Source organism: Colletotrichum lupini, chromosome 1, assembly GCF_023278565.1.
Source record: "Colletotrichum lupini chromosome 1, complete sequence".
In the NCBI taxonomy this organism is placed as follows: domain Eukaryota; kingdom Fungi; phylum Ascomycota; class Sordariomycetes; order Glomerellales; family Glomerellaceae; genus Colletotrichum; species Colletotrichum lupini.
Window position 1 is genome coordinate 5736676 of NC_064672.1, and position 18522 is coordinate 5755197.

Below are 18522 nucleotides of genomic sequence, written 5' to 3' on the forward strand. Positions count from 1 at the left end.
CGGCTTAGCTGTGGCTTCAATATGTAACTGCGCCCCTGACCTACATTAGGACGGGCAGAAATGCGGATCGGGTGTGTTGGAGAAGGCTGAAACAGAAACCTTCCTTGGAGAAAAACAGGGTGAAATGACTTGTGCTGATCACTTAAATAACATTCACAAAAGTAGCCAAGATCTACGGAACATGAATCTTCTAATTGACATGCCACTTATCTCCAACCCTGAACCCTTCCGGGAATGGATCTGTTGGGTGCAAGATGACTTGCTTGAAAGCCGTTATCCAGGCAGTTCCCTTCACCACGGGAATAATAGCATCGTAGTCCCCGACCTTTGCCTCACTTTTTACCGTTCCGATAAACTCGGTCCCAATCACGCTGCGGTGTCGGAACGATCCTCCGACTGCGAGCTGGGCTCTCTTATGGAGAACCGCCAGTCGGGCACACGTTCCTGTCCCACACGGACTCCGGTCGAGTCTTCCCGGTGATACGACCACCGTGTTCACGGCCGTCTGTTGCGTGTCCGGCGCCAAGGGCGAGAGCGGGTCCGTGAACTCGAAGACACTGACGCCTCGGATCTCTGGGTTTTCGGGATGCACCGGGCTCGTCTGCGTTTGGATAGCCCTCTTGATTCGCTCGCCGATGTCGACTAACTCCTTTCCATTTTCCGTCTTGATCTGTAGGCCTACTGAGCTCGCGTCGACCAGCGCATACCACATTCCACCCCATGCAATGTCGGCCTTGATGGGCGTGTCGAAGCCCGGCACGTTGATGTCTAGATCTAGGCCATAGACAAAAGCCGGAACGTTCTGAAACTCCACAAACGTAACCTTGCCCTCCTTGCACTCGGCCTTGACCGTGACCAAACCTGCTGGCGTATCCAGGCGCAGTGTCGTAGTAGGCTCCTGCATCGGTACCATGCCCGTCTCTAGCAGGACGGTGCTCACGGCAATGGTGTTGGCACCGGACATAGGGGGGTACTCCTCATGCTCCATAATGATGAAGCCCGCGTCGGCTTCGGGATTGCACGGTGGAAGGACGAGGTTAACGCACATGGATGATGAGCCGCGGGGTTCGTTCATCAGCAGGTTTCGTAGGTGGTCTGCCTTTTTCCAGAAATGCATCATTTTTTCAAACATTGTCTTGCCTGGGACGTCGAGAACACCCCCAACGATGACGTCGCAGACCTCGCCGCCACAGTGGGCGCCGACGACGTTGAAAGTACGGCCGATAGTCATGGTGTGATGGTTCAAAAGATGGTGGATGAGAAGAACTATAGACTCACGACCTAGATATCCGCATCTTCGTGCTCAAACCTATAAGTACTGCGTAGTAGGTATTAATAGGCTTCATGGCCGATAGACATTTCATTCACAAACGCATGGAACATGAATTGAACGGTTCATGTGCCGGTGAGACGAAACGGAGGGTCGTTGACGGAGTAGGAACCGGCTCGTATTACACCTGAACTTTCGTATCACCCGCTCGCAATCGGTTAACTGGAGCCTACAACGGACCCCGTCGAGCGGCTCAGCTAACCGCCGCAGCGACCCATTTCCCCGCATCGGATGCCGTGCCGGTGGGATTAAATCCGGTAGGTCTCGCCGAGTCTGACGGTTGAAGACAAACTAAACTGCCGTAACCCGCCTAGCTACGGAGACTGTCGATGCGTCTACTCACATTTGTTATCGCAGTGACCCAACTGACTATCAAGAGGTGACAAGCTGCTGATAAGGTCTTGTCACTGTCAACATACTAGTATTCGTGCCTCTTTCGCGAGACTTCTCCACACTACGACCCCCTCACGATCTTGACTGTTCAGCGGCCTTTTGCAAACCTGAGCATCTTATTCACCATTCATCATGGGTAATTTCAGAGTCCTCAGCGACGCCGCTGTTCTCGATATTCTGCTCAACCTTCCAAGAAGTGGCATTCTCCAGCTCCGAGATCGGCTTGTGGGAGCACTGATAGAGCTCTCTGAGGGCGCGGAGCGCGACTATCAGCCCGATGCATCGATAGTGAACAGACCTGAGGGCATGAAATGCCTCTTCCGACCTTTCAGCTCCGCCGGTGCCTTCGGAACTAAGATCGTCGTCACCCCGGCTCCTTCATCCCCAGCAGCTAACAGCTTGCACGGCATTATCTCCATTTGCGACCAGGACGGCCTACCCCTTGGCGTTATCAACGCCGAAGAGGTTACAGGATATCGCACGGCACTCTCTGCCATTGTGCCGTACTTATGGCGGAGCCATACCGATAACATTGTTGTGTTCGGTGCTGGCAAGCAAGCGTTGTGGCATCTTCGCTTCGCGTTATCATTGAGGGGCGACGAGATCAAGACTATTACCGTGGCGAATCGATCCGCGGAGCGCGCACAGCAGCTCATCTCGAGATTGCAGGAGGAGAACCAAGGTCGTTGGAAGTCTACCGCCGACTTTGAGTATCTGAGTTCCTCTAGCTCCGAGTACGACGCTCAACTTCAGTATCGTCTCGCTGCAGCAGACGCCATTTTCTGCACAGTCGGGACCAAAAGCCCAGTATTTCCGGCACACTATGTCACAAACGGAAGAAAGGAAAGAAATCCATACATTTCTGCCGTCGGGTCCTGGCAGGCGGACATGTTGGAAGTAGACCCAGAACTGCTCGTCCAGGCAACCAACGCCGCTGGTGGGAAACTCCGCGAACAAGGTTCAAAGGTTGCCGTGCTAGTCGACGACCGCGAGTCTGCGCTTAAGCACTCTGGCGAAATCGTTCAGAGCAAACTCGCGGCAGAGTACATAGTGGAGATTGGAGAAATCGAGATTTCACGGAAACGAGGGGAGAAGCTGGAATCGCTATCGACATTGGAGGATGGCTTGATCATCTACAAAAGTATCGGTGTCAGTACGACGGATCTGGCTATCGGGACGGCTATTCTGGATATTGCGGAGAAGAAGGGGGCTGGCACTGTCATCTCGGAGTTTTGATAGGCGACTGGTAAGTTGCCAATCAAAAATGACATCAACTTCAGTGATCCTAACGGCTGAAGCTAGGATAAGAAAAGGATCAGCCAGCCGCGGGAGGATCTCCATGTGTCTTTGCCTTCTGTCATCTCGCGCTGGGAAAGTAATCAAGTCTGGGGCTTGTAAGCTCTGTTGAAAGTCGACTAATCGTTCAAGAGCGCAAGAATCTCCAACTTATGCCTTTCATTTGCTTGCCATCTTTGCGCAATCACTCTCATTTGTCGTTGATTCCACAATGTTACGAGTGCCCCATGCTGGAAGGCAATGACCAGGACATCAAGTCGTGCAACACCAATGCGGAGTAACACTGGCAGATGGCCAACCGTCTCAACCTCCCCCGTGCATATTTACGGTTGCTGCATGCATGAATGTGACAAAGCCGGATAGTGGATTGGTCCGCTCAAGAAACGTGGTATTGAAACAACCGTCCGATGACCCCAAACCTTTTGCGCCTAGGGCAGAGCCCGTCCCCTTAATGGAAGGTGACTGATTGTTTGATGCAGAACCAAGTGGTGTGTGCATTGGGCACAAGAAGCGAACATGTTTGTCACCAGGGGCGGAGCTCGGAAAGGCTCGTACTCGGGATGAATCTACATAAACGACGCGTCAACGCCAACGCGGGGTTGATGTTTCTCGTTGATGCAAGAAGATTATCACAGAACTTGAGAAGCTAACCCTTCCAGATTTGACTACGGAAATGGCGGGTGTTTTGTCCATTCTCTCTGAGCATCCTTCTCATATCCTGGCTATTGCCTTTGGTACAGTAAGTGACTAGCATTCCTATACAAGATTAGAGTAGATCATATCCTCAGTGAAGAATCACATGACTGACTTGCCAGGCCGTCCTCTGGCAACTCCTCCTAGCCGGCTACAACCTCTTCCTCCATCCCCTACGAAGGTTTCCAGGACCTGTCCTTCAACGCGCTTCTCCTCTAATCTGGGCCTGGCAACATGCCACAGGCTATCAAGCCTTTCGAACCCAGCTCCTCCACGACCGATATGGCCCCATAGTCCGAATCAGCCCAAATCACCTGTCTTTCACCGATGTGACGGCCTGGAAAGACATCTACGGCTTTCAAATCGGGAAAGAGCTGGCGGAAAACGAGATCCCCAAGTCGCAGCTCTTCTCAACGACGATCAAGAATTTGCCCACGAGCATCATCAATGCCGAGCGTGAAGAGCACCAGCGGTACCGGCGGGCGCTATCTCATGGCTTCTCGGATAGCTCTATGCGAGCGCAAGAAGGCATTATCATGAAGTACATCGATAAACTGATTTCTCGCTTGCATGAGAACTGCGACGGGAAAGAAGCGCCGCTTAATGTGGAGGCTTGGTATAACTGGACAACGTTCGATATTGCTGGCGACCTAATCTTTGCGCAATCGTTTGGCTGTCTCGATCGCTCAGACTACCACCCCTGGATTGCCTTCATCTTCAAAACTATCCGATACAATGCCATCATGACAGCGATGAAGTATATTGGCCTTGATCCTGTTGTCCAAGGCCTCTTCCGGATCGGTGGTCTTGCTGCGATGATGCAGTTACGTGAGAGCACCGATAAGATGATGCAAACGCGTCTTGATATGGATCCTGACCGGAAGGATTTGTTCGAGGGACTCTTAAGAAAGAAAGAAGAATGGGAATGTGGCCCCCAAAGCCACTCCTCGAGGAGGTGAATTTCCGCTAACTTTGTGTGCGCAGAACCTTTCATTTGAACAGCTGTCAGCTAATGGCCTCATTCTCGTCCTCGCCGGTTCGGAAACTACGGCTACAACTCTGGCCGGCACGACATATCTTCTGTTAAGAGATCCCAAGGTCCTGCAGAAACTTAACGAGGAGGTCCGATCGAGCTTTAACGACTCCAGCGAGATCACCATCAACTCAGTGAGCAAGTTGTCATACATGCTCGCTGTTCTCAATGAAGCTTTGCGTATGTATCCTCCCGTGACGTCAAATCTCATTCGAGAGGTACCGGAGTTTGGGTGTCAGATTGGCGCAGAGCATGTGCCTCAAGGAGTAAGTAGCCTTGTACACCAACTCTCCTTTTCGAGGTTCCCATCAGGTGACTAATCCAGACTTTCCTCCAAGACTTTCGTCGAGATCCAGCAATGGTCCGCGAACCATAGTCCAGACAACTGGACCAAGCCCTGGGAGTTCAGGCCGGAGCGCTTCCTGGAAACTAACAAAGAGGAACACAACCATTTAGACGCACTTCAAGCATTCAGCGTTGGCCCACGCAACTGCATTGGGAAGAAGTAAGAACTCCTCATCTATCCATTGAACCATTATCGCCGCTGACGCTGAAACCTATGCGAAACAGTCTCGCGTATGCAGAGATGAGGTTGATTTTAGCCCGAATCGTTTTTGACTTTGATCTTCAACTGGCCGAAGGAAACGGGTCCTGGATTCAGAGGCAAAGAGCATTTGGTTTGTGGGATAGAATACCGCTGAATGTCTACTTGAAGCCAGTTGCGCGTGAAGCCCGCGCATAAATTTGCTATAGCATCTCGATAAACCAGGCCAGAGCAAGTACAAAACATCTATCCGTGAATCTTGAGAGGTGATTCAAAGATATTCCAAGGGCCCTAAAGACCCTTGCATTGAGGGAATAAATTCCTTATTGGGTACAGTCTACCCTTGAGCCGTCTTCAGTGTCATTAAGTCATGGTCGTGTGCTTGAAACGCACAACCCCCTTTCCCCGAGCCATTTACTACCCATAAATCAGCCGGACCTTCATCATAGAGCATGTTGCCCCGGCCCACCACCACCCCAAAGACTGAAGTTAAGACCATGAGTATCTCCAGGCATCCCGCCATCAAACGTCTCAAAGTCGGATGGACTCATGTCAGAGAACAGCGCGGTGTCCGGCGTCGGTGCCGGCCACTGCTCAACTGGCAAACCGTCGGGCTGTCTCTGCTTGAAAACTTCGCTGCTCCGGAACCGTGCCACAACGAGCGGCGTGTCACACGACATGCCTAGATTTCGGAACGCAAGCTCCCGTCGTGCCCACCCTGCAAGCAAGTTTTCCGCGCGCAGAAAGTTGTCCTTCCTAGTCAAGTCGTACATCTCCGGGTGGTGGTGATAGAGTCGGTCGATGGCCTTCCATGCCCTGTCAACCAGTGTTCCGACGGGCTGCCACTGTAGGAGCTCAATCATGACGGAGAAAGCGTCAGATTGAAAATGGAGTTTTAGGTACCAGGTGAACTTGTCGTCGATCGTGTCGTACCAGCTAACGTCGCTCTCGAAGGAAATGACCCATGCTCTGAAGAAGGATTGCTGGCTCGCTCCGCCGTCTTTGTTCTCGTCCCATGGCTCTCGCGCGTGCATAATCATGTCGCGCATCCTCTGCGCCGTGAAAGACCGGATCTTACTCGCAACGAGATGTATGCCGCCTGCCGTCGGGTTGCAGAACCGTCGTTCGGCCACAGCGAGTCTCTCATCGTACTGGTCTAACGCGAGTCGATACCTGTCGAGGACATGTGGTTGACCGGAGAATTTCCTCGAGTTCTCCGGGCTGATTTTGTCCCCGCTGAGGATGACTGATTCGAACTCCGGCATCGGATTGTCGCAGAAGAAGGCGCGTGATTCGTAGAGCATGAGGCAGAATGCCATCTCGGTTGCTCCATCGCGAGACTTGACCGGCTCTGTTGAGCCGGGCAGTAAGTCGGCATCGTTGACGTTCGATGGGAGTTTTGTGTCCCAATTAGGCGGGAGGAGCGTGTCGCCGAAGCCTGCGAGGACGGCGTATTTTGTTTCTAGCATGATGATTTGCCACCAGATTCGGCGGCGCATCTCGGTCTCGAATGGTTGAAGACCTATGAGTTCTCCGTCGCGATGGAGACCCATCCTTTGAGCTATCCTGACTAGCATGCCGGTCAACACCCATGCGGCGTGGCGATCGAATTGCCCCTGAAGAGAAACCTAGCCTGCATTTAGATCAGAGTCATGCTTGTGTGGGACAGACATCTTACCAGGTATAGCACTAAGCACTGCAAAGTGGTCATATTGTACTTTCGTAAAAAGTCCACTTTGGACATGGCTTTTTTCAGTGCAGACATTGAATTTCGTAATGCTCTTGCCTTTTCGAGTTTGAGCATCTGGATTGATTCCGCTTCCGACAAGGCCATGATTGCAACAACGTTGATGGAGCAGAGCAGGGCCTCGAGGTCGGGGCTCAGGTTGAAGCGGTCTGTTGCTGCTTCAAAGACTAGAGGTTCCAGGCTAGGGACGTGAATGACCTTGATCATAGGGTTGACTCGTTCCAGGAATACCTGCCACAGGCGCAGAACTTCGACTGGTCCCAGAGCTAATATGTCAAAGTCCATAGACTTTTGGTGAGTTGAGTCGCCGCGTTCTGAGACGCTAGTAGAACCAGACGGGTTCGTTGATTGCTCGGTGTCATTGTCTTCGAGACTGAGCTTGGAGAATTGGAGCTAGATTCCACTTAGATCTTTACTAGGTGGGACTTATGGTTTGATCGAAATACAGTGCACTTACGTGGTCAAGAACATTGCCGCGAAACGGATTTTCCATAAATGTTGGTCGACCTTCATCGCAGACAATCTTGCCATTCGGTCTCGAACTGGGTTGTTTCCGGGCTTCTTCGTAGCTTATGTGGGACATTGCCGGGCTGTCCGCCACATCGCGTGAGGAACCCGGCGTGTCGGGATTTACGGGGCGGCCATCGGCATCGCGCGGAGCCACCTGGCTCAGAAGACTCTCACACTGATTCAATCTCTCCAACAGGTCCTTCACCACGCGTCTTCTACCAGCTCCTGGTGGTGCCCGCGTCGATGGCACGCACGGTTGATCAGACTATCGTGATCACATCGGTGAGTATGCGTTGCGCCACGGTGTGGGTGCGTAGACCTCGGGCCCATCGGCTGAAGGGTGAGTGAGATGATGACAAACCAACCTTTATGCAGTTGGCGCAGGGGGACTTTCGGTCACACTTGATTTTGCGTTGGTGACAAAAGACGCAGGCCAAGACGTTGCGTGGTTTGTCGCCTACCGGAGTACTCGCCTGTGAAGCTGGGCTTTCGGATGCCATCAAGATCTACAGATGAGAATATGGGGCTCGTCAGAGATTAGAGAAGTGTATGAGTTGTTGTCGTTCATCGCATGATATGTTTCTCTTCCAAGCTCTGCTCTGTTGGCGGCAACACTCTTTTAAACGTGCCGCTTTTCTGCGGGAAAAAAGACAGGGGGCCACGACATCTGGGGATCCACCAAACGGACTTTGGAGGAGACGCTAGGCTGCATTGGACCGTCCGAGACCCGGCTGATCCTTGCAGCGGACCGGAGCGAAGCCCGGGATCCCGGAGCTCACTGCCACCGAAGAACAAGTGATCTCCCACCCACACACACACGCAGTCTTACCTGCTTTTTCATCCTGGAGGGTTGCTCCAGCGAACGTTCGATTTTGTTCTTCATAAGCATTTCGTCATTATGCCTAGCAACGATCTCGACTGCCGGGCGTAGCAACTAAGGTAGCTGCTAGTATCCGTTGGGGGCATGCATTATTATAGCTCCAAAAATAAGGTTATGTCATGCTGCATCCGGCCTGGCAAACGGACGGAGATTAAGAATTGGACCCCGTCCGCATCATCTCACTTGTCCATGCTCTGAACGGTCCCTCCATGCTGCTGTGGTAGCAGATCGTACTCCTGCGTCATACCCTGGTAAAACATCGGGTCCAGATCGGGCAGGAAATAATTAAAGATTCCCATCACGTCGGTTCCCATGAGCGCACTAGGAGATACCTGGCCCATCCCGCTGTCGAACGCAAAGTCGGTGTATCCTGGTTGCTGCATCGGACCAGACATCATGGCCTCCCTCGGCAGAGTCTTTTAACGCAGATGATGATTAGACGCTTTTTTCCTTGATGAATGGTAGACCTTGTGAGGCCGAGAACTTACATCAGATAGATCCAAAGTCATCTGAGTTGGCCTATCCACTTGTTTATTGTTTCTGGCATCAAGCTCTGACGATTGCTGTACCATTTGCATCGTGGAAGGATTTGTGGGTGCATGTGGTCTCGCGGGATTCATCAAACCAGCCTCGGCATGCTGAATCTCGTTCACGTAGTCTCGCGCAATCTTGGCGAACTCGGCTATCAAAGAACCGGGCACGGTGCCGCCGCTGGCATACTCTATCCGACTGAAGTGACCAGCAACCATGTCGAGCAGAGCCAGATTGGTGCCTGTATCTGGCTGCCGAGGATCATGAATCACAAGGTCAAATAAGACAAAAAGTGCGGTAATAGGGATTCCCGCAAGGACCCTTACGGGCTGTCAGCACCGATCTCATGATAACGGCGGGTGTAGTTCGAAGTTCGCTCTCTACTTACCATGTGACCGTGTATGGCTCAACTTCAATCATCGTAGTCAACTCCAAAATTGCCCTCGATGCATTCAAAATGGTCTTCATCTTGTCGTCCTTTGTCGCTTTCACCGCCGGCGTCTCAGGGACAGGCAAATAGCACAGCGTAGTTCTCGCAAGAGTCAGTAACATGCTGTAGTAAAGATAATGAAGAATGAGAGCGAGTGATCTCGCATTAGGACCGGATACGGTTTGAGGGCGTAGAATTCCACCCGGGCGGAAGCCATTGTCTGGCAGAGATGCTCTCCATTCTTCGAGTTCACCGTTTAATTGGTCAATCACGTCGAGATAGTACGAGTCGGAGTTGCCCGACACGCCGACCGAGAAGAGTGATGTATATGCTCGAGAAAGGAGGCGAGCGAAACGCACTAGGTGCAGGAATCAGCTAAAGTCTCCCGATGTTGCTTCGGGGACGACGGGGATGGGACAGAATATGTCGCTATCGACGAATCCCTTGTCGTTGTCAGCAGTGCAGAGCAAGTAAACAAGAAGTGTGCATCCATCATAGTATGACGCTATCGTGGTAAAGAGAGGGAAATTCCAAGCACTTACGGAACTTCTCCCAAAGTGGAAGCTGGTGATTTTCTCAACCGCATATAGAATCCAGAAAGACTTCTGGTAAGCGTGAGCCGTTGGACCAGTAAAGCTATGACTGGACATCATCTGAGCCCGTCTTGCCGCCTCTGACATGATGACAGGCTTAACAGCCAAGCCCGAGATCCCTAAGCCATAGACAGACATGGCCGTCAATGCTTGCAAGGTGGTGAGAGAATCAGGAAGCAGCAGGAGCTCCGAGAAGCCGCTCAAGCTGATAGAGAACAGCCGCCACGACTCGCCCTTACCAGGCTCGAATGTCCCCCCATCAGCATACTGGGACCCTAGAGCAAGGACGCTGTGGTAGAGACAACACCATGGCTTGCTGCGTTCGAGGAGATTGGGGAAGTTGGGACTTGACACTGTAGTCTCGAAAGTCGTCCGGTCAAGGAACGGGAACATGGGATGCACTCGCTCAAAGTAGACTGATCATAATCAGCTTTCACCGACTTCAATGGGGGGTTATAGAAGGGGGAATGGCAAATAATTACGGCGGATGTACAAGGCGGCACGCGCTCTGTCGGTCCCCATATCGGGAGGTTGCGTTTTCCGGGGATTCGTCGCTGCCGAGTCGGTGCGACGAAGACGTCCATTGACAATGACAGAAATTCGACCAACGAGCTCGTTCACCTTCTGATTCTGGAGGCGCGTCGACAGGGAGAGTAGCCTGTTGTCGGAGAAGAACGTGAGGCTGTTCCGGCCCCCTTGATCTGTTAGTACGTGTAGGCCACTGAGGGCATGTGGCGCTTCAATACCAAATATGCCATTGCGCTGTGAGATTTCTGTCAGCTTACAGTTCGCTCACCTCTGCGGTCAATTGCTTTGGAATTTTGACTAGTGGTGCTTACTGGTACAAACATGGTTTCCTCCTGGCCTCTTCCAGTAGAGGTCTTTGGCCTCTGTGCTCGTGCTAGGACGCAATCGACGTGGAGTTCTTGGATGCGGTGGGGAGGAGACTTTGGCGACGTGCGATCAGGGAGGACGAGTGGCTTGGCCTCTCCATCTGATGTCGACAAGTCTAGCACGGCTTTGGCGTCTGGGAGACTGGGTGGTCGATTACTCGATGGCGAATAATTTGTTGGCAGAAGCTGTCCGGCGACTGATAGTTTGCTTAGTACTTTGAAATCCTTTGCCACAGAAATCGACCGGAGTTGTCGTGCTTGCTCATCAAAAGAGTGTAAACGTGATATGGTGGGTGTTTAGTTGTCAGTGCTTACCGTTGCGCCTGTGGGCTAGCCTCTTTACACTGAAGCGACACTCTTCTTTTCGACGCTTCCAGGTTCAAAGTTTGTGAGTAAACGGGCACGTCTTTGTCAGGGCAGAGAATCCATTCGGGTTTACTCACGATACAATTCGCGCAAGGTCCGGGCGGGCCGTTACCTATGGATGAAATCAGCTCGTCAGTTCGTGAATGAAGAATAGGAATGACAATGAGCTCTCCCGAGTCACGTACTAGGACAGCGGACCTTGCGTGACTTGCAAGCATCGCAGGACTTGTGGGTTCGGGATCCAGCACCAACACCCGTAGGACTGGGCGCGGGCTTATCAGCAGTCATCTTCTCGGCTCGCAGAGGATGAGATGAAAATGCAGGCTGAGAAGCAAAACAACACCGAGAAACGAAGACGAGTAGGTCGGAGACGAGGTCTGTAAGTATGCGAGGATGTGGTTCGCAAGGGGACGGGGGGACCAAGACAATTCAGCTCATGGTGAAAGGAGCTCGGCTCCTTATTTGCCTTTTAGGAGAGTGGAGATTTGGAGAAGTTCGACTGCCATGTGGGTGTAGAGCCTCGGCGCCGAGATGCCGGATCGGGCAACTTTGCGTACACATCGGGCCACTTCACAAAGCCGCCATCCCGGGATCTGCAATCAGGATCTTTGCGGCGCGTGTGGGTGCTTTCTCGTCAACATCGTCAACTCATTTTGCGTTAGTCCTCCTCCCTCGGCGCCGACTTGATTCATACGGCTGCTCTACATCAGCAAAGCCGCACAATATGCAGCCAAAACATGGAAAGTCGACCATCAGGCTCGGCTCGCGAGCTGTTAGCTTCGGCAGCGTGACGTGAAGCTAGTGATCTGGTCCCTGCTCATCGGGGCCTCTCTGCCCATGTCGACCCGTTGATAGTAGGTATTGACGTTAGAAATGGGTAGCTGTGTTGATGTTTTCACATGTCTGCCTTGTGTTGAACGTGAAAACTTATTTTTAACAAGGTGGGCGCCTCTTTTGGGAAGCTTGTTAGGATATAACTTGCCATTGATCCCCGTTAGGTGACGTTACTTGAGCCTCCTCTCTTCTGCGATTCTCAGGTTCTTTCTTATCTGCACGTTGCGCATTTATCAAATCAACTCACAAGATGCATCGCCCGCAGGGTGACAGCGGCAACGTCATGTCCAAACCGTCGGATGACACCTTGCACGCCAAAGCCATTCAGGAACACGATCACCAGAGGAATGACATGGACATTGAAGCCAACGATGCCCAGGTTAACGAGATCGTCAGGCCTTACAGTCTCAATCTTATTCGCTCAGCGTCAAGACTCGACCCTGGTATCAACCCGTTCCTATCGGACCACCCTGCCCTGGACCCAAGCTGTCGCGAAGAGTTCAACGCCAAGAAGTGGGCCCGAGCCCTTCTACAGCACTCATATGATCATCCCGAGGACTACCCAAGACTTGAAGCTGGAGTCGCGTATCGCAACCTGAGTGTTCATGGGTACGGCACCGACACGGACTACCAGAAGGATGTCCTTAACGTCCTCTGGCAAGCACCAATGATGATCAAGCAGGCTCTCAGCAACCGTCGCCAAAAGATTGACATCTTGAGAGAGTTTGACGGAATCGTCAAGAGTGGTGAGATGCTCTTGGTGCTGGGCCGTCCTGGCAGTGGTGTTTCTACCTTGCTCAAGACGATCGCTGGTGAAACTCAGGGTCTTCATCTGGGAGATCACTCTGTCGGATTGGAAGTCTAATTCGACCGCGGCATACAGCCGACTGCGCAGGGGCTAATTAGGGGCCCTATTTACGATTATCATAGCCAGCCCAACCTACGGTTAGAACCTCCTTTTTATACTTACTACGTAGATATTTATATAATTTAATTAATCTCTTTATTAACTACGGTTCGAACTAACTACCTTATTATAAGGATACTAATATTAATTAGTAATTAAATTCTACTATCGTAGATCGGTAAGGTATCTCGCTATATAAAAAAGACGACTTCTTAATACCGTACGGGATAGGAGATTCGTACTAATTAACCTTATAAAAATAAACGAAAAAGGAGGCGATTCTCGAATACTATACGGAATTAAGTAATCGTAGCCCTTTACTACTTACGAGAGGTCGACGTTTATTACGTTAAACTACGTTAATTAATAGAACTACTTAAGTAACTAGCCTTTTGCCGTCGCCCCGAGCAGCTTTTTTACTAAACGACTTTTCTACGGCCGGCCCGTAATTAAAAATTAACTAAGTAATAGAAGAGATTACCGGTAAGTAATAATTACTTAACTATAATTAAGCTACGAAAAAGACTACTTAAAAAATATAAAATAGGGTACCGAGAGGCTATAAAAAATAAGATTTCTAAGGTATCTAACCCTATTACGTATAAGTAATAGGTAGGTATTTTTAGTAATTTCCTCGAAATATACGATCTTATAAAAAAGAGGGCTTAACTTTATTAACCGTACTTAACGGCCTATACGGTTCTTAATAACTTATATAGCTCCTTTACGAGCCGCCCGGCGTCTATTTTTAACTATTCTTACGGAATACTACCCTAGAGGAGGTAGGTCGAGGAAGGAAGCTATTTAGAGATTATAAAGAGCACGAGGCTTAAGAGGCTAGAAATATATAAAATAGCGGAAATCGGTAACTAGTAAAGATCCTAAGACTAATTACTATATCTTCTTATGGTAATATAAACGTTTACCGCTATTATTATAAAAAGGAACTACTAAAACCTACCCTTTTATATTAAATAAAAAGGAGGATCTTAGTAAGTACGATAGCTAGCGATTTAGAAAGGTAGTAGTAATTATTAGAAATAGTAAAAACGAGAGTAGTAGCGAGATAGTAAGAAGAAGCGGGAATCTCTTAGACCTTAATAAATTCGTTAGGTAGCGAAAGTACGGATTTATTATAACTAGCGCGCGGATTAAATATATCCCTATTAAAATTAAATATACTAATAACTATTAATATAGGTATAAGCTAGAGTACGACCCTTAGCGAGTTAGAGTAAAGAAGAAGAGGACGAAACCCGATCCTAAATAGAATCCTAATCCTTTATAAGTAAGTAAATATTAACCCGGACTATTAGGGGATATAGATATATAAAATCGCAGATTAACTTAATAATAAGTAAATTAACGTAGTATTAATCTATTTAACTAAGGTTTATAAGAAAAAGGGGCTATAGGGGTAACCCCTATTTTACGAAATCGCAAACGACCTAAGCTACTAGCTAGATAAATAGTTCGCGAGCGTAAGCTTAAGAATTACGAAAGTAATTAATAAATTCCTTTACGGGCGAGGGGTATTATTAGCGTAATTATAATTACGGGAGCTATATAAAATACTAATAGCGATAATTATAAAGGAGGAATTCGTACTATAGAATTAGGCCTAGGTCGATAGAGCGTATAATCGCTTTAACGAATTTAGAAAAAGGGTAAACGACCCAGATTTCCTCCTTATAATTACTAACGGAAATCTGTCGTTATAAAAGGATATACCGGGGCAAAATATAGTACTAAAAGTATAATAATTAATAATTCTACCTATTTCGATTTATAACTCGTTACCGCTATTAATATAAAATTCGGCGCCGATCGGCTAATAAGAAAGGAGGTAGACGACCCGAAGTTATTAATAGTACGTAGCGACGTAGAGATCGTATATAAATACTAAAAATCTAGTAGTAAATACGAAGTAATTTATAGACCTTAAAAAAATCTTCCTAAAAGAGAAATTGTACTCTGGGGGGAAGTATAAGGTCTTATAAAAAACCCTAACGATATTTTACGATTACTATAAAAAAGTCGGAATTAGGGAACACTAGTACTATTTGGTAATTAATATTATACTCGTAAATAAAGCTTTTAATTATTATTACGAAGCGGTGCGTAATCTCGATCAAAACGACTTTTTTAATATAATTAACGTAATCCGAAGCCGCTTCGAGACTTATAATAAGAACCTAGAGCTCCTATCTAAGCTACGAGCGATTTCTTTTATATTTATAGCTAAGATAATAAAGGGTAAATCGCGAGTAGAGATCCTCGAAGAGCTTATCGATCGAATCGATAAGCTAGTAAAAACCTAGCTAAATAAGGGGATAAACGAGCGGAAAGTCGGATATTTTTATACCGTATTTTAGCGTATATTAGAGGTAAAAATTACCCTATACTAAGTACCCGAAAACTACGAGACGCTCTACTCGAGGCTAAGATCTAGCTTTAATATTAAGGCGAGAATGCCGTACTAAACCCACTTCTAAGTATATAACGGCCCTTACTAATAATATTAGGTTAATCGAACGTATAATAAGAAAGGAAAAGAGGCTAAATACGGCAATCGCTAGTAAGGAGGCCTAGATTCGTTAAATAGGCAGAGATTTAACTTATAAATAAAGTAATAGAAAAAGCAATATTATATTTATAAAAAGAATAGATATTAGTTAAGTAATTACTCCGAGGAAGAGCGTACTAAATTATATAAATAGTATAGAAAGTCGAGGGTAGTAGACGGTAAAACTAGCCCTCGTCGGTTTAACTAATTCCTTGTTATATATAAGGGTAGATCCGGGGGTACGGAACTTAGTAATAATAGCTAAAGTGGTAGCTTAAAGTATATACCCCCTATAAGAGATTTAGAAAATAAAAAAGATCTTACCCCCTATATTAACGAATTAAATTATAATAAAATCGACGATATTAACTACTCTTTTTTTACTTCGTTAGCCTCTAGAAAATATACGAGGCTAAACGAATAGAGGGTAGTAGAAGCTCTTAATAAGTAGGCTTTTATTTATAGATAGTAAGGGAAGGTCCTTTAGATAATAGATATAGAGGCGGCCGAAAGGGCGAATCTAATAAGGCTAAAGCCTATTCTTTTAATAATTAAAGAGAAGACGCTATCTCTCTTAATATCTAAAGAAAAGGAATATAGTACTAAGTAAATCTAAGGGTAGCTAGAGGGGTCCTTTTTATACTACCTAGATCCCTCGAATACTAAGCTTATATAAGCATTTTATACGAGCGAAAGGTATAGCCTAGACGATTTCTATAGGGTTATCCTAAATACTAAGGTATCGTAATAGTTAACTAGAAAAAAAGGGTAATTTTAGGCGCTATAGAAAATTGCGCTAGTAATACTTAATATATTAACGGCGGGTATTGCGAGGATTAGTTTTAGCCTAAGTAAGGAAATCGTCGCCCTAGGTATAATAGAAGTAGAGATATACTTCGGAACGATAACTTTCTATATTTTACTTATTAATACCCTATTTCTCTTATATCTAAAAGATATAGATCGACTAGGTATTTTATTTAATAATACGAGGAATAGAATCTCTAGTAGTAAGTACTTCGAAATAGTCGAACGACGATGGGGGCATACGTTTATAAAGCTTATTAATAATACGAAGTTAATTAATTACTTAACGGAAAGTAAGCTCAGAAGACTATACTAGAGATTCGGGTACCCGTCGGTTACGAGGCTATATAACCTCCTAAAGTAATTAAATAATAATAATATTAAGATAGGGGCGCTAGAGTAGTTAATAAAAGTATATTATTAATACTAAATAAATACGCAGAGCCTATATAGATTTAAGTTTAAATTACGTAATAAGCTTAACTTTAACTAGGAAATAGTCGTCGATATCTTCTACTTAAATAGTTAGCTAGTACTATATATAATTAACGTAGCTATATCTTTCTAAATAGGGCAATTCCTCCGGGATCTATAAGTAAAGATAGTATAGGTAGCCCTACGAAAAAGCTAGATTAATATATACTAAGGACCGCTAAATAGTATTAGAACCGACGCTAGTACTAGCTTTAAATTAGTAGAATTTAGGGATAATACGACGGCCTACGGTATATAACTAAAAGTCATACTCGTTAAAGCGTACTATAGTATTAAAAAAGTAGAAAGGGTATACTAATAGTTAAAAAGGGCGTTTAAAATTATTAAAAAGGAAAATCCGGATTTTACTAATAACAAATGCCTCTAGATAGTACTTAAATACTATAACGATACTATGGGGCCTAACGGACTTATACTAACGCTATTAGTATTTAGAGCATATTTAAGAACGACCTTAGCCTCGCTACCGTCGCTAAGTATAAGCTAACGAGCCTAAGTAGTTAAAAAAATAATACGAGTACTACGCAAGGTAAGCGTAAAAAGGTAAATTAACGAGGTAATTACTGCGCGCAATAGGCCCGATATAGGGGATAATCTAAATATATTACTAAATTCGGATATATAAGTATAGCGCGAAATTATTTAATAATAGACTGGGCTATATAAGTTAATTTCTATTAACGAGCGCTCTTATATAGTTATAAGAGATCGCGACTAGCTACTTAAAGTATTAATTATAATAGTTAGACCGTATTATATAGATCTTAACGAGGTGATTTCTAACCTATAAGAAGAAGAAGAGCTAGGGGAAACTATATAACCCGCAGTAGAGGTATAGGAAATTATCCTCGACGAAATCGTCGTAATAATACTAATAAACGACGAGGAAGAGGAAATTATTAAAAGGGTACTAATATTACTAATAAGACGTCGTAGAAGACTACGATAATAAGCCCTAACGCGGTAATTTATTACTAACGACGAGGTAATTAATACTTTTTATATAGTAAAAAAGAAAGCCGATTTCGAGCTAGCGGTTAAACTACGTAAGGAAGGCGTAATTATAACTACTAGAAAGCCGTATAAAGGATTAGATCTTATCGAAGTAGATACTTTTTACGATCGAGGGGTCTATCGATTTATCTTATATAACTTAGAAAAATATACAAACCTCCGTATATTTAAATTACGAATAGTTTATAGGATTAAAGGAAAAAGAATACTCTAGCCGTACGAGAAGTCTAAATACGTAATTTAGGAGTACGGTAACGTCGAAAAAGCGACGCTACTTATATAATTACCCACTATATAGCGCTATAGCTAACGATTAATAATAGTACTAATAGCATTGCTACGGAAAAAGGGATACGAGATTTAGAGCTATAATATTACCTAGGCCTATACCTAATTAGCTATAGGGCTTATAAAGAGAATCCTGGCCTATTTATTAAAAGAAATGGTTAGTAAGTACTTAAAAAGTACGATTATTAAAGTGCTTAAGCTACTATATAGGCTCGTAGAATCGGGCACCTATTAATAAGCTACTTATTACGATTTTTATATTAATTAACTATTAATAGTTACTTCTACGTACGACCCGTGCTTATTAATTACGGAGTACGAAGGCGACTAATTTAGGATCGTTAGAATATAGACCGACGATATATTAAGCCT

General features: G+C 46.4%; 5 protein-coding genes across 5 annotated transcripts; 3 read left to right on the forward strand and 2 right to left on the reverse strand.

Moving 5' to 3' along the window:
- Window positions 1-190: 190 nt before the first annotated feature.
- Window positions 191-1231, reverse strand: CLUP02_01720 (proline racemase; the record flags this gene model as incomplete). Its single annotated transcript, XM_049280757.1, has 1 exon — window positions 191-1231. One exon carries the CDS (start codon window positions 1229-1231, stop codon window positions 191-193), a length of 1041 nt encoding a protein of 346 aa, XP_049136714.1.
- Window positions 1232-1855: 624 nt separating this feature from the next.
- Window positions 1856-2959, forward strand: CLUP02_01721 (uncharacterized protein; the record flags this gene model as incomplete). Its single annotated transcript, XM_049280758.1, has 1 exon — window positions 1856-2959. One exon carries the CDS (start codon window positions 1856-1858, stop codon window positions 2957-2959), a length of 1104 nt encoding a protein of 367 aa, XP_049136715.1.
- Window positions 2960-3692: 733 nt separating this feature from the next.
- Window positions 3693-5487, forward strand: CLUP02_01722 (isotrichodermin C-15 hydroxylase; the record flags this gene model as incomplete). The annotated part of the gene is made up of 5 exons (XM_049280759.1): window positions 3693-3758; window positions 3835-4540; window positions 4722-5011; window positions 5084-5250; window positions 5316-5487. 5 exons carry the CDS (start codon window positions 3693-3695, stop codon window positions 5485-5487), a joined length of 1401 nt encoding a protein of 466 aa, XP_049136716.1.
- A 245-nt stretch (window positions 5488-5732) lies between these two features.
- On the reverse strand, window positions 5733-11527 carry CLUP02_01723 (C6 zinc finger protein; the record flags this gene model as incomplete). Its single annotated transcript, XM_049280760.1, has 15 exons — window positions 5733-6917; window positions 6968-7429; window positions 7494-7761; window positions 7825-7879; window positions 7908-8052; window positions 8376-8448; window positions 8610-8842; window positions 8915-9278; window positions 9346-9745; window positions 9806-10396; window positions 10463-10742; window positions 10820-11070; window positions 11108-11130; window positions 11189-11351; window positions 11425-11527. 15 exons carry the CDS (start codon window positions 11525-11527, stop codon window positions 5733-5735), a joined length of 4596 nt encoding a protein of 1531 aa, XP_049136717.1.
- Window positions 11528-12323: 796 nt separating this feature from the next.
- On the forward strand, window positions 12324-12938 carry CLUP02_01724 (uncharacterized protein; the record flags this gene model as incomplete). The annotated part of the gene is made up of 1 exon (XM_049280761.1): window positions 12324-12938. The coding sequence occupies one exon, from the start codon at window positions 12324-12326 to the stop codon at window positions 12936-12938; it is 615 nt and encodes a 204-aa protein (XP_049136718.1).
- Window positions 12939-18522: the final 5584 nt, after the last annotated feature.